At 41.7% G+C, this 12,390-nt stretch overlaps 1 protein-coding gene across 1 annotated transcript in view; it reads right to left on the reverse strand.

Moving 5' to 3' along the window:
• ryr2a (ryanodine receptor 2a (cardiac)) overlaps positions 1-12,390 on the reverse strand; it is a gene marked incomplete at its 3' end in the record, with an annotated part of 80,749 nt that overhangs the window by 28,317 nt on the left and 40,042 nt on the right. The window contains exons 57-78 of the mRNA XM_083904675.1: positions 11,430-11,567; positions 11,259-11,336; positions 11,106-11,181; positions 10,882-11,005; positions 10,415-10,530; positions 10,263-10,327; positions 9,145-9,266; positions 8,925-8,974; positions 7,997-8,057; positions 6,962-7,200; positions 6,788-6,869; positions 5,759-5,889; positions 5,538-5,665; positions 4,802-4,994; positions 4,623-4,705; positions 2,852-3,009; positions 2,680-2,767; positions 2,483-2,575; positions 2,078-2,248; positions 1,473-1,532; positions 1,003-1,179; positions 816-928 (exon numbers count right to left, since the gene is read on the reverse strand). Of these exons, the coding sequence (XP_083760801.1) occupies positions 816-928; positions 1,003-1,179; positions 1,473-1,532; positions 2,078-2,248; positions 2,483-2,575; positions 2,680-2,767; positions 2,852-3,009; positions 4,623-4,705; positions 4,802-4,994; positions 5,538-5,665; positions 5,759-5,889; positions 6,788-6,869; positions 6,962-7,200; positions 7,997-8,057; positions 8,925-8,974; positions 9,145-9,266; positions 10,263-10,327; positions 10,415-10,530; positions 10,882-11,005; positions 11,106-11,181; positions 11,259-11,336; positions 11,430-11,567 (2,546 nt within the window). The remainder of the gene's footprint in view (positions 1-815; positions 929-1,002; positions 1,180-1,472; positions 1,533-2,077; positions 2,249-2,482; positions 2,576-2,679; positions 2,768-2,851; positions 3,010-4,622; positions 4,706-4,801; positions 4,995-5,537; positions 5,666-5,758; positions 5,890-6,787; positions 6,870-6,961; positions 7,201-7,996; positions 8,058-8,924; positions 8,975-9,144; positions 9,267-10,262; positions 10,328-10,414; positions 10,531-10,881; positions 11,006-11,105; positions 11,182-11,258; positions 11,337-11,429; positions 11,568-12,390) is intronic.

A 12,390-nucleotide genomic window follows, 5' to 3' on the forward strand; every position in this document is an offset into this window, starting at 1 on the left:
TAACAGTGAAATAAAGACGTGAACGTGTGTTTAAGACGTCGTAGACTTAAACTGACGTAGATTATAAGCTTACTCTAGTTAAGTGGCTAAAAATCAGTTTTTCCTTGTGTCTCTGCCGGCAGCCATTTTGTTTTCAGTGAGAGTGAGGTTTCTCAGGCTACAAAGTAGGTGATTTATGTGCTAACATGCTAATATAACATTAAAAATAATGCTGAATTATAGTATTAGTTATTATGGATGCATGCTAACATTAGCAGCTAGCACCAGAAGTGACACAACAAATCCTGAGTGAGTGGTTTACAAACTTCAGTTTCCTGTAGTTAAAGTCTGTCTATAAAGACGTGAACATGTTCTTAAAGACGTCGTAGACTTAAACTGACGTAGATTTTATGAGCTAACTGTTTAGCTAAGTGGCTAAAAATCAGTTTTTCCTTGTGTCTCTGCCGGCAGCCCTTTTTGTTTTCACTGAGAGCGAGGTTACGTTTCTCAGGCTGCAAAGTAGGTGATTTATGTGCGAACATGCTAATATAGAATTAATAATAAAGCTGAATTATAGTATTAGTTATTATGGATGCATGCTAACATTAGCAGCTAGCACCAGAAGTGACACAACAAATCCAGAGTGAGTGGTTTAACAAACTTCAATTTCCTGTTGTTAAAGTCTGTCTAACAGTGAAGATAAAGACGTGAACGTGTTCTTAAGACGTCGTAGACTTAAACTATCGACGAGTCTTTTGTTAAGTGGCTAAATTCCACCGACACTGAGCGGTTTCTCAGGACAGGGGGCGCTCACAGCACAGACTGGAGGTCAGTACCTGGGCAGGTTGTAGAGCGGCGCCATCCTGAAGCAGGCGACCACCGCTCGCTTCCTCTGTTTGGACAGAAGTTTGTGCCACACTGCTTTTTTACTGCGCTGAGGGTGTTCCACCTGCACACACACACACACACACACACACACACACACACACACACACACACACACACACGTGTCAACATGATCACGAAACAAAATGGAGGATCTCTCACACACACACACACACAGACCTGGTCGAGGTGGAAGAGGACGTGAGCGATGTCCAGCACTCGCTCCACCGTCTTCTCTGGGTCTGCGGCGCCGTCACAGTGATTGGGAAGGTCTCTGTAGAGCGCCATCTGCCAACGGATCGCGGGATCTTCAAGCTGCACGACACAAAAACAAACACACAGAGAAACCTTACATAAAGGTCCAGTACGTGAGATTTTGTACAGAAGCCCAGAACGGACAAATCAAACACAGGCTCTCAGAAGGGCGTTTTTGTTTTGTTCCCTGAATGCTACTTTACTTTCTCCTTAGACAACAGAGTGTGAAGCAAAGGGTGTTTTCAATGAGTTGCAATATACAGTTACACCACTAGAGGCCACTAACTCCTATAGCCTGGTGGTTATTTTGCAGACTAACATATATAACGCAACATATACGTGGTTTTTCTTACCTTTCCGTGTAAATGCAGGTTGTTCCTGATGATGTCACGGACTTCGTCCTCCGTGTCTTTCTGTTCGCACAGCAAACATCAAAGAGTTTACGCGACACAATTTAGACCGCACAAAAAGGAAACAAATCCTCATATCATCATAATTTACAAAAATAATAGTGCTGTGCAATAGGCTAACGCGAGTTAGCGCACGACACGTTTCCATGACGACTGACCGGAAAAAAAGACGCGTATGACGTCATGTTTACGTGCCGCAACACCGGAGTCCAGGCACCGTTGACCAGTTAGCTCCGTTAGCTGCATTGGCTACTTTTAGCGCCGTTAGCGTTAGCCTGCAGTGGAACTGGAGCGGTCTGTTTATTAAAGGAAAAGAGCAGCGCTACAAATAACGTTAGCGTACCTGTGTAACTGCGAATGTGTGCCTCTGTTTGTAAAGTTTAGCGTTACTTTAGAGACTCGTTTTAACAATCGGGGAGTCACGTAAACATGACGTCTTTTCCCGGTCAGTCGTCACGGAAACGCGTTGTGCACTAACGTCGATGCTGTTGACGCGTTAACGTTTGACAGCACTAAAAAATAAATCCCGTCACGTTTCGGTTTCAAACCTGAGTGAAGCGGTTCTTGGCTAGCGTGACCAGCTCCTGTTCTCCGGGCGCGCACATGTTGAGTCCGACAGGCAGGAGGCGCTTGAGAGTCGCCACGATCAGACTGGTCTGCATCGAGTAGCGATCGCCCTTCCTCTTCATCTTCTTCCTCTCCTGGTCCGAAACGATTCCCTGAGGGAGATCGGAGCGTCGTCAGCATCTCGTCCAACCCGCTAACACTAATGCTAACGCTAACGCTAACCCAACAGAACTTTCGTAAAACTTAACTTTAAACTGATAAACTGAAGCTAATAAACCAAACAAAATCAAGAAGAAAACAACAAACAAAGCAAACAGTGCCGGTTCCTCGTGGAACCAAATTCTCAGGTTTTGCCGTTTACGTGGATCCTTCCACGATCCTCGTACCTTTGACATCTTACACTTGGTGTCGGTGATGAGAAAAGACATGTTGTTGATCTCATTCTGGACCACAAAGTTCTGCTCCTCCCTCTTGAAGTTCTGCAGAAGAAGAAGAGAAAACTCTAAAAACCTAGCGTGGAACCTTTTCCTTCGTCCGTCCTTCGCTACGTTTCCCCGGTTCCTTTCAACGGTGACGTTCTTACGTGAGACTTGGCCCAGAAGATGAAAACCTCGGCTACCATGCGGAACAGTTCCTCGGCCCCGGGGTTGGACTCTTTCAGCCACCGAGCCCTGACGACACACACGGGAAGTCCACGTTCACGCTTCGCACATTACAAATTTAAAGTTAAACAAACAGGAAGTGGCAACATTTACCTGTTGTAGTCGACAAAGCGGATGAGGAGCGGGTAGAAGGCGTACAGGTCTCTGACCAGGACGGTGAACTGGTCCATGATGAGAAGCTCCGTCTCCGACATCTCGCCCCTCCCCTCGGCTTTGCTGTGCTCCTCGTCCATCAGCACCACAGCGGCTTTCTGCGAAAAAAAAAAGTCAAAAAATGCGATATTTTGGGGCTTAAGTTCTATATCAAACCTTAAAAACCTTTTTGAGTTCAGCCTAGAAGCACATTAGACCGTCTGAATGGACGATAGCTTTATCTTCTAATATAATGTGAAGATAGTTTTTCTTTTATTGGTTAATAATTGTTGAACACGATAAGAAATTGGGATTATTTTTGCCAAATTACGTGAAAAATTTGGTTGCTTTAATCTCCGTCCCCCAAAAATGGACGATCCATCTGGTCTGAAACCTTGATCGTTGTCGTAATCGTTATCGTAATGTTTGGTGCAGATTATGTAAAAGATCGGTTTTATTGCTTAATAATTGTTAAGCACAATGATAAATATGGATTATTTAGTCTGATTAAGATTAAAATAGGGTCAGACTACAATAATTTCTTCAGTCTCCCAAGAAAAATGGACGACAAATCTGGTCTAGATCCTTGATTGGTAGCGATGTTCGGCCCAGATTATTTTGTGGCGTGAAGATTGTTTCTTCTTTTATTGGCTAATAACAAACCAAAAATTAAAAATTATTTTGTAAAATTAAACTGAAAATAGGAATTGACGACAAGAATTTTGGTTACTTTAACCTTCAGTGCCCCAAGAAATTGACGATAAATCTGGTCTAGATCCTTGATTGGTATCGATGTTCGTCCCAGATTATCTTGTAGTGCAAATATTATTATTTTAAAGATTGTTTCCTCGTTTATTGGTCAATAATAATTTTGTAATAGGGATTATTTTGTCAAATTAAGATAAAAAATAGGGTCAGACTACAGGAGTTTTTTTCAGTCTCTGAAGAAAAATGGACAATAAATCTGGTCTAGATCCATGACTGGCAGCGATGTTTGGCCCAGATTATTATTTTAAAGACTGTTTCTTCATTAATTTGTCAATAATTGTGATGTAATAGGGATTATTTTGTCAAATTAAGATAAAACAATAGGGCCGGACTACAAGAATTTCGATTGCTTTAATCTACTGAAGAAATGGACGATGAATCTGGTCTTGAACCTTGATCGGTAACGACGCGACCCAGATTTGGCCCAGATTATCTTGTAGTGTGAAGATTGTTTCTTCTTTTATTGGTTAACAATTGTTAAATTCAATAATAAATATGGATTACGTATGTCTGATTAACATGAAAATAGTTAAAAACAATATTTTAATCTCCAGTGCTCAAAGAAATGGACGGTAAATCTGGTCTAGATCCTTGATTGGTAGCGATGCTCGGCCCAGATTATTTTGTGGTGTGAAGATTGTTTCTTCTTTTATTGGTAAATAACAAATGAAAAATGTTGTAAAATTAAGCTAAAAATAGGATTAGACAACAATAATTTTGGTTGCTTTAATCTCCCAAGAAATGGACAGTGAATCTGATCTAGATCCTTGATTTGTAGCGATGTTCGTCCCAGATTATCTTGTAGTGCGAAATATCCATTATTTGGTCTGAATAATTTAACTTCCGACTCTGTTGAAGAGTTCACAAGAATAAACTGATAAACAGACTATTTACGCACAATAAACGCTAACTTTTTTTGACAGGCAGTTAGGATTTTGAGGATTTGACGGTGATGAAAACTCACTTTTTTCAGTTTCTCCATCAGAGGCAGGAAGTGAGTCTTGAGCAGTTGGGCGTTGGCCTTGCTGATGATTGGCTGAGAGAAAACTACGGTTGGGGACAGAGATGAGACAAAAGACGTAAATATGTGTCTAGTACGCGTCCTCTCTCGGGCTACGCTAATGTTTCCCCCCGCGGATTCACCGGCGAGTCTTTTCATCCACGCTCCCTCGTCGATGCCCAGGTTGTTGTAGATGATCTTGAGGATGTTCCCCAGCAGAGAGTTCATGTGCTCGGACGTCACCGCCGTGCAGCAGCTGTCGCGTCTGTCGCCGTGGTTCTCCGGTCCGTGTTCCCACCAGTGAGACATGTAGCTGCACAACATGGGCAGCACCACCTGCAGGCCAAACGCCAGAAATGCGCGCATAAATAAAGGCTGAACTTATGATTTTTATGCAACGAGCGACGCGGAGCATATAGCGTTCGCACCGTTCCGTCCGTCCGTCCGGACTAAAATGAATACCTTCCTGTGCGCGTACTGTCCATGCCTCTTACAAGTATCTTGGACAAGTTCGAAGATGGGTGACCTTGACCTACTTTCCAAGGTCACAGCTGCACTTGGAACTTGGAAAATAGCCAAAAAAACGGCACTTTTCAAGCATGTAAACGCGATAACTTGACAAATATTTATTGTATTGCTTCCAAACTGGCACTGTGGATGCCTCTTACAAGTATCTTGAACAAGTTCGAAGATCGGTGACCTTGACCTATTTTCCAAGGTCACCGCTGCACACCACATGTCCAAAGTGGCCTTCATTGCTGATGCAAATTTTGCTTTAAAATTGGCATCAAAATGTGGGCGCATGGACTCGGCGCGGGGCATTAGTAGTCGTCGACTATCACCACTCTAGTTTATCGTCTACTTTTATACGCGTCTCACCTCCATGACGTGAGGCATCTGAGTGTATCTCAGACCAGACTCTGCCAGCTCCATGATCTCCTCCAGAGACTTGTCCAGGTTCGGAATCACTGCACACACTTCGCCGACGTGACCCGGAAGACCGAGAGCTGGAGGCGGAGTCAGAGAGAGAGAGGAAGTGAGAGACAGGAAGTGTTTTTCTGGATTAAATTAAATGAAGATGACGGTAAAACACTACAAACCTCCTCGGTCTTTGGTTCCTTTGCTGTTGTAGATGGAGAAGCTGTTGAACTTGTTGATGTGAGGCTCCAGAAAGGCCACGGGGAACGCTGCCGAGAAGGCGGCCAGACACTTTCCCAACGCCGGCCGCTGTCTGCAGGAGACCAGAAAGGTCAGATTAGCTTTACTGGTTAATAATTGTGAAACACACGTTGAGGAAATACAGATTGTTTTTGACCAATTGAGGTGAAAATAGGGTCAGACGATGGACGATAAATCTGGTCTGGATCCATGATTGGCAGCAAGGTTTGGCCCAGATTATTACTTTGAAGATCGTTTCTTCATTTATTGGTCAATAATTATTCTGTAATAGGGATTATTTTGTCAAATTAAGATAAAAAATAGGGTCAGACGACAAGAGTTTTTTTCAGTCCCACCAGAAAAATGGACGATAAATCTGGTCTTGAACCTTAATCGGTAACGACGTGACATTTGGCCCAGATTATCTTGTAGGGTGAAGATTGATTCTTCTTTTATTGGTTATTCATTGTTAAATTCAATAATAAATATGGATTATGTATGTCTGATTGAGATGAAAATAGGGTCAGACTACAATAATCTATTCAGTCTCCCAAGAAAAATGAACGATAAATCTGGTCTTGATCCATGATTGGCAGCGATGATCGGCCCAGATTATTACATTGAAGATCGTTTCTTCTTCTTTTATTTGTTAATAATTGTTAAACAAAATGAAACATGTGAATTGTTTTGTCAAATTGATCTTAAATTAGGGTCAGACAACAAGAATTTTGATTGCTTTAATCTTCAGTGCCCCAAGAAATGGACGGTAAATCCGGTCTAGATCCTAGATTGGTAGCGATGTTTGGCCCAGACCTTTTCTTCTTTTATTGGCTAATAATTCTTAAAATTAAAAATATTAATTATTTGCTGTCAATCTCTGAGATTATTTGGTTGTGTTTGGTCTGATTGACTGATAAATGTGTGGAGGAAACATCTGGAGATGATGGTGGAGTGTTGAGCGTGTGCGACACCTTTCTACGTAGATGCTTTTGTTGGTTCCCAGTAAGTAGAGACTGTTGAGGATTCTGTAACAGGAAACCTGGACATCGTCCACTGCAAGAGAACAGAACAGAACAGAACAGAAGTTTCCGTGAGACGCTGACCGGCTTTTTCTCCGTCTCGACGTAAGCGAAGCGCTGACTCACGGATGAGGTCTTCTCCGAACGCGTTCTGCCCGATGTGTTCGAACAGCGAGGACAGGACGGGCAGCAGGGCGAACGTGGTGTAGTTGATGATCTGCGTGACGCCTCGCGGCTGCTCGCGGCTGTGGGTGAACTGGCCGAGCTTCAGGTTCTCCCGCGTCTTCTCCAGATCCTCCGCCGCGCTGTCGAAGAACGAGCGCAGCGCCGCCTTCACCGACTCCAGGCCGGTCTTCATCACCGTCCTGGAGAGGCGAGGAGTCACGGTCTGATGACCTGGGGGAATCTAGACGCTCTGAAAGACTGAAATGTCTTCGTAGGATCTATACGATTTATGCGTTTATGCTTTGAATAACGAGCGTAAAATGAAGACAATCGCGCGGATTTGAGTCTTTCGCCAGGTGAAAGTAATATTAGGCGTTACAGATATGGCCGTTAATGAGTTACTACATTATTTATATGTAATAATGTTTACTTAAAGGTGCATTATGTACTAAATCTAAAGCAACTGGCCATAAAATCCTCCTAATATGTCACAGAGACTCAGGAATAATGTTCATAACAAACTGAACTCACCAACAACAACAGTACAGACAAAATATTTGCATTAAAAAAAATATTTTGCAGACTGCAAATCATGTTTTGGCGTCAGGTGGCGCCACCTACCGCCATCTACCAATCATGGCAGTCAGTAGAGTCTCAGCTGCCGAGCAACCATGGGTTGCCAGTTACGTCAGAAAACAAAACCTAAAAAGACCTCGGTGTTTTGAATTTGAATGTAGTAACTGTTTTTGGCCACATTCTTACATTTACTGAGAAAGACAATTAAGGTTGTAAGGTTGTGTTTAGTCGACTTATTCTTGCGAATAACAAGAGTAAACCCAGATAATTCAGCCGCAGACAAACGTCCTTGACAAATGAGACACAAAAATTGACTTTGAACGCGACAAAAGGACAAGAAACCAACAAACTGGTGGTAAAAAATCATAAATAATGGACACAGACGGGTATAAAGATGTCAGATTTGTCCTCTTTCCTTACCTGGCGTCCAGACTTTGTCCCAGTATCTGCAGACAGTTGACGATCGACGTGGCGTTGTTACCTGGGGAAAAAACAACAACAAGGGTCACAGAGTCAAAAACAAACAAAATCACATCCATGATGTTTGTGTTGTAGCAAAAATAAAGCGTAAAATCCAAAGAAAAAAAAGGGAAATTTCCTTTAGAGATATAACAGAGTGTCATCTGCGTAACGGAGGATAAACCGTAAACTCTTTATCTTCACGGTCTCATCAGAAGGAAACGGTACATTGTGGAATATTAATGTCAAAGGTAATGTTTTAAATAACATTATGATGAGTAATAATCTACATAAAAACGTGTTATTTTCCACTTTTATCAGGGTTAAATCTGCAGATGAATTACTTTGCGGAGAATTTCCACAGTGAGTTTTTACTGTTGTTGACTTCCTCGTGAAGTATTTAGTCGTCGGTTTGAAAATGTTTACACGTTAAATGTCAAAAGATGACGCAAATATACGTCCACCATCTTCCACGATGTAAAATTTCCATCTAATTAAAGTCATTAGTTACGCAGATGACGTTGTGTTATTGTGTAAAGGAATATCATGCATGCATGCACTGTGTTGTTGTTGTTGTTGTTGTTGTTGGCTTCATCGTTAATTATTAAGTTCGTGAACAGATATTAAACGTTGTTCCCTAATTCTTAAGACTTAAGTTGTATATGTTATCTCCTACGAGAAGGTTACACGTTTGATGTTGTGTTTGTTTTTCTCGTGGATGTGTATTTGTGAACCTGGTGAGGTGGAGAAGCTGTGGTTTGGCCGTGCTTTCAGCTCCGAGTGAGTGTTTGTTTTTCTCAGTTTTTCTCAGAGTTTGGTGGAAAAGCAGCAGTCGCACAACATCCAACACTCAGGAGGTCAAGAGCAGGAAGTACCAAACCATCCTTACCAAACAAGGAAATCCTATGTCTGACAAGAACTCCCAGTTTGCAGAAAAGACTGAAACGATTCCAGGGAAAGAAGAAGAAGAAGAAGAAGAAGAAGAAGAAGAGGAAGCAGCAGAAGAAGAAGAAGAAAAAAGACAATAAAGAGAGGTGAGATTTAATTCTGAGTGGAAAAGCAGGAGGAACACGAAGACAAACGCCCTGGAGTCATGTGATCACATTCACCTCGTCACCATCTCCTTCTCCTTGTTGGAGGCGTGGCCTCCGCTGCTGATTGGGTGAATGGCCGTGGACAGGAAATACAGGCGGTGGTTTTTAAAGTATTGATCCACCAGCGGCAAAACCACCTGTGGGTTCAACAGCAAACACTCAGAGTCTTTATATCTAACATGGTTCTATTTTCAGCTCCACCACACAGTTCCTGCTCTGCTCTTGTTTTACCATCAGTGATAGAACCTGACGTGATAGAACCTGAGTCAAAGACACTTAAAGACTTCAATAATCTACTTATTCTACTATAATGGGTAAGGGTTAGTAGAGTTTGGAATCATAAGTAGATTTTGGAACTTTCTGTAAATTTTGGAAATATAAGTAGATTTTGGAATTATAAGTAGATTTTTGAATTATAAGTAGATTTTTGAATTATAAGTAGATTATGGAATTATAAGCAGATTTTTGAATTATAAGCAGATTTTTGAATTATAAGTAGATTTCGGAATTATAAGTAGAATTTGGAAATATAAGTATATTTTGGAACTTGCTGTAAATTTTGGAAATATAAGTAGATTTTGGAAATATAAGTAAAGTAAAATTTGGAATTAAAGTAGATTTTGGAATTATAAGTAAAGTAAAATTTGGAATTAAAGTAGATTTTGTCATTTTAAGTAGAATTTGGAATTATAAGTAGATTTTGGAACAATAAGTAGAATTTGGAATTATAAGTAGATTTTGGAAATATAAGTAGAATTCGCAATTAAAGTAGATTTTGTCATTTTAAGTAGAATTTGGAATTATAAGTAGATTTTGGAGTTATAAGTATTATTTGGAATTATAAGCAGAATTTGGAGTTATAAGTAGATTTTGGAATTATAAATAGATTTTGGAATTATAAGTAGATATTGGAACTTTTTGTAAATTTTGGAATTATAAATAGATTTTGAATTATAAGTACATTTGGGAACTTTCAGCAGACTTTGGAATTCTAAGTAGATTATTTAAGTCTTATTAACAGATCTACAGTTGGACATTGTTCACTTTGATTCTTCATGTATTAAAAACACCAGGTACCAGGTGCTGGAACAGTTACAGTAGAAAAGAGTCTTAAGATGATTTTGTGTCCAAACCTTCCCGAAGAACTTGATCTGCTGCTCGTGAGGAACATTTTCTCCTTTCAGTCTCGGTCCCACGTCTAAACAGAAATATATAATATATATTAAATGTGAACCGTCACACACTGTGCTGTTCATATATGTAGAGTAAGAGAAAAAGCTCTCACCAAACTCCATCATGTGCTGATGAGCCTGGTCCACATACGTGATCAGCTGCTGCAGGAAGGTGTAGGCGAATCTCTTCTCGATGGCTGGAGTGTCCAGTTCCTGTGACTTCACTCCTCTGACACAAACACACACATTTACACAGAATTACTTGGAATTTACCATCAAAATAGTCGGCATCGGTTGAAAAAATCTGAAAACCTATTAAGGAATAATTTTAATGAATTTTTGAAATTCTTGAAATTATCCATTTGCCCTGATGCACTTTGACAGTGAGCTGACTTTCTTCTCAAAAACAAAAAGTATCTCAGAATGACTTGAAATTCACCATCATAATAGTCGGCATCGCCCTGAACAAGGATCTGTTAGAAATATTTGCAAATCTCTTAAGGAATAATTTTAATGAATTTTTGAAATTCTTGAAATGATCCATTTACCCTGATGCACTTTGACTGCTCTTAGAACGTACCTGGACACGGTGTAACCGTTGATCTGCAGGAACTTGAGGATGTCCTGGGCCTTTTCCCGGTCTTTGGATTTCTCTTTGGCCGTCAGCGTGTCGTAGGGAACCAGGAGAGGGTGATTTCCTCCACCTGGACGACAAGAAAAACAGCAAAACAAGGGGACAAAGAAAACCCTTGAGTTTCCCCTTCGAGATACGTATCTATGCAAGAACTTTGTGTCTTCACAAACCTTTGGCTTCCAGCTCTGTTTTCTTCTTCCTGGCCCAGATGTTGTGATAATTCTCTGCGAGCAGTTCTGCCATCGACTGAAACAAAACACGTGTTTTTGACAAAGACAGAGACGCGTCTGATTGTCTTATCTGACGTCTGTGACGTCTTTTACCTGCATGTCTCTGGACAGCGTGACGTTGCTCATGTCGATGGGTCGTGGGCTGAACGCGGGATTTCCCTCAAAAGACAACTGTGGACGAGATAAACCACTTACATCCCAGTTTTTCCGTTCATACGTGGACATAAATTCATGTTTCACGAGTGTGTGTGTGTGTGTGTGAACCTGGCTGGCCTGTGAGATCCGTCTGGACTTGTTGTGGAGACTGGCCGGATCTCCGTCCCTGATCCTGTCGATGCTCCAGCCCCACGACAGCATGGTCTTCAGAGACTCTCTGACCGAGCAGCAGTACGACTCCTTATCCTGCAAAAGAAAAAAAGAAAAACGTCAGAATGTTCCTGGGTTATTTTAGGCCGTGTGCAGCTGCTCCATCTGAAAAATTAGGACAGGGATTTAAAAAAAGACCTAGATGCGAAGATTTATGCAGAATCACTGGCTCACAGATCTAAACATCTGTTTCTCCACTGATTCAAACGCTTCGTAACGGTAATAATCTGTAAAAACTAGGCGCGTTTCCATGACGACTGACCGGAAAAAGGCTGCCGCTATCGACGTCAACTTTAAAGTACGTCAACGCACGATAGCGCACATTAGCACATGTTAGCGCATGACGTATTTCCATGGCGACTGACCCGAAAAAGGCTGCCGCTATCGACGTCAACTTTAACGCACGTTAGCATATATTAGCGCACGTTAGCGCATGACGTATTTCCATGACGACTGACCCGAAAAAGGCTGCCGCTATCGACGTCAACTTTAACGCACGTTAGCATATATTAGCGCACGTTAGCGCATGTCGCGTTTCCATGACGACTGACCGGAAAAAGGCAGCCGCTATCGACGTCAACTTTAACGCACGTTAGCATATATTAGCGCACGTTAGCGCATGACACATTTCCATGACGACTGACCAGAAAATGGCGGCCGCTATCGACGTCAACTTTAACGCACGTCAACGCATGTTAGCACATGTCGCGTTTCCATGACGACTGACCGGAAAAAGGCAGCCGCTATCGACGTCAACTTTAACGCACGTTAGCATATATTAGCGCACGTTAGCGCATGTCGCGTTTCCATGACGACTGACCGGAAAAAGGCAGCCGCTATCGACGTCAACTTTAACGCA

Source organism: Microchirus variegatus, assembly GCF_963457635.1.
Source record: "Microchirus variegatus genome assembly, chromosome: 18".
Classification (NCBI taxonomy): domain Eukaryota; kingdom Metazoa; phylum Chordata; class Actinopteri; order Pleuronectiformes; family Soleidae; genus Microchirus; species Microchirus variegatus.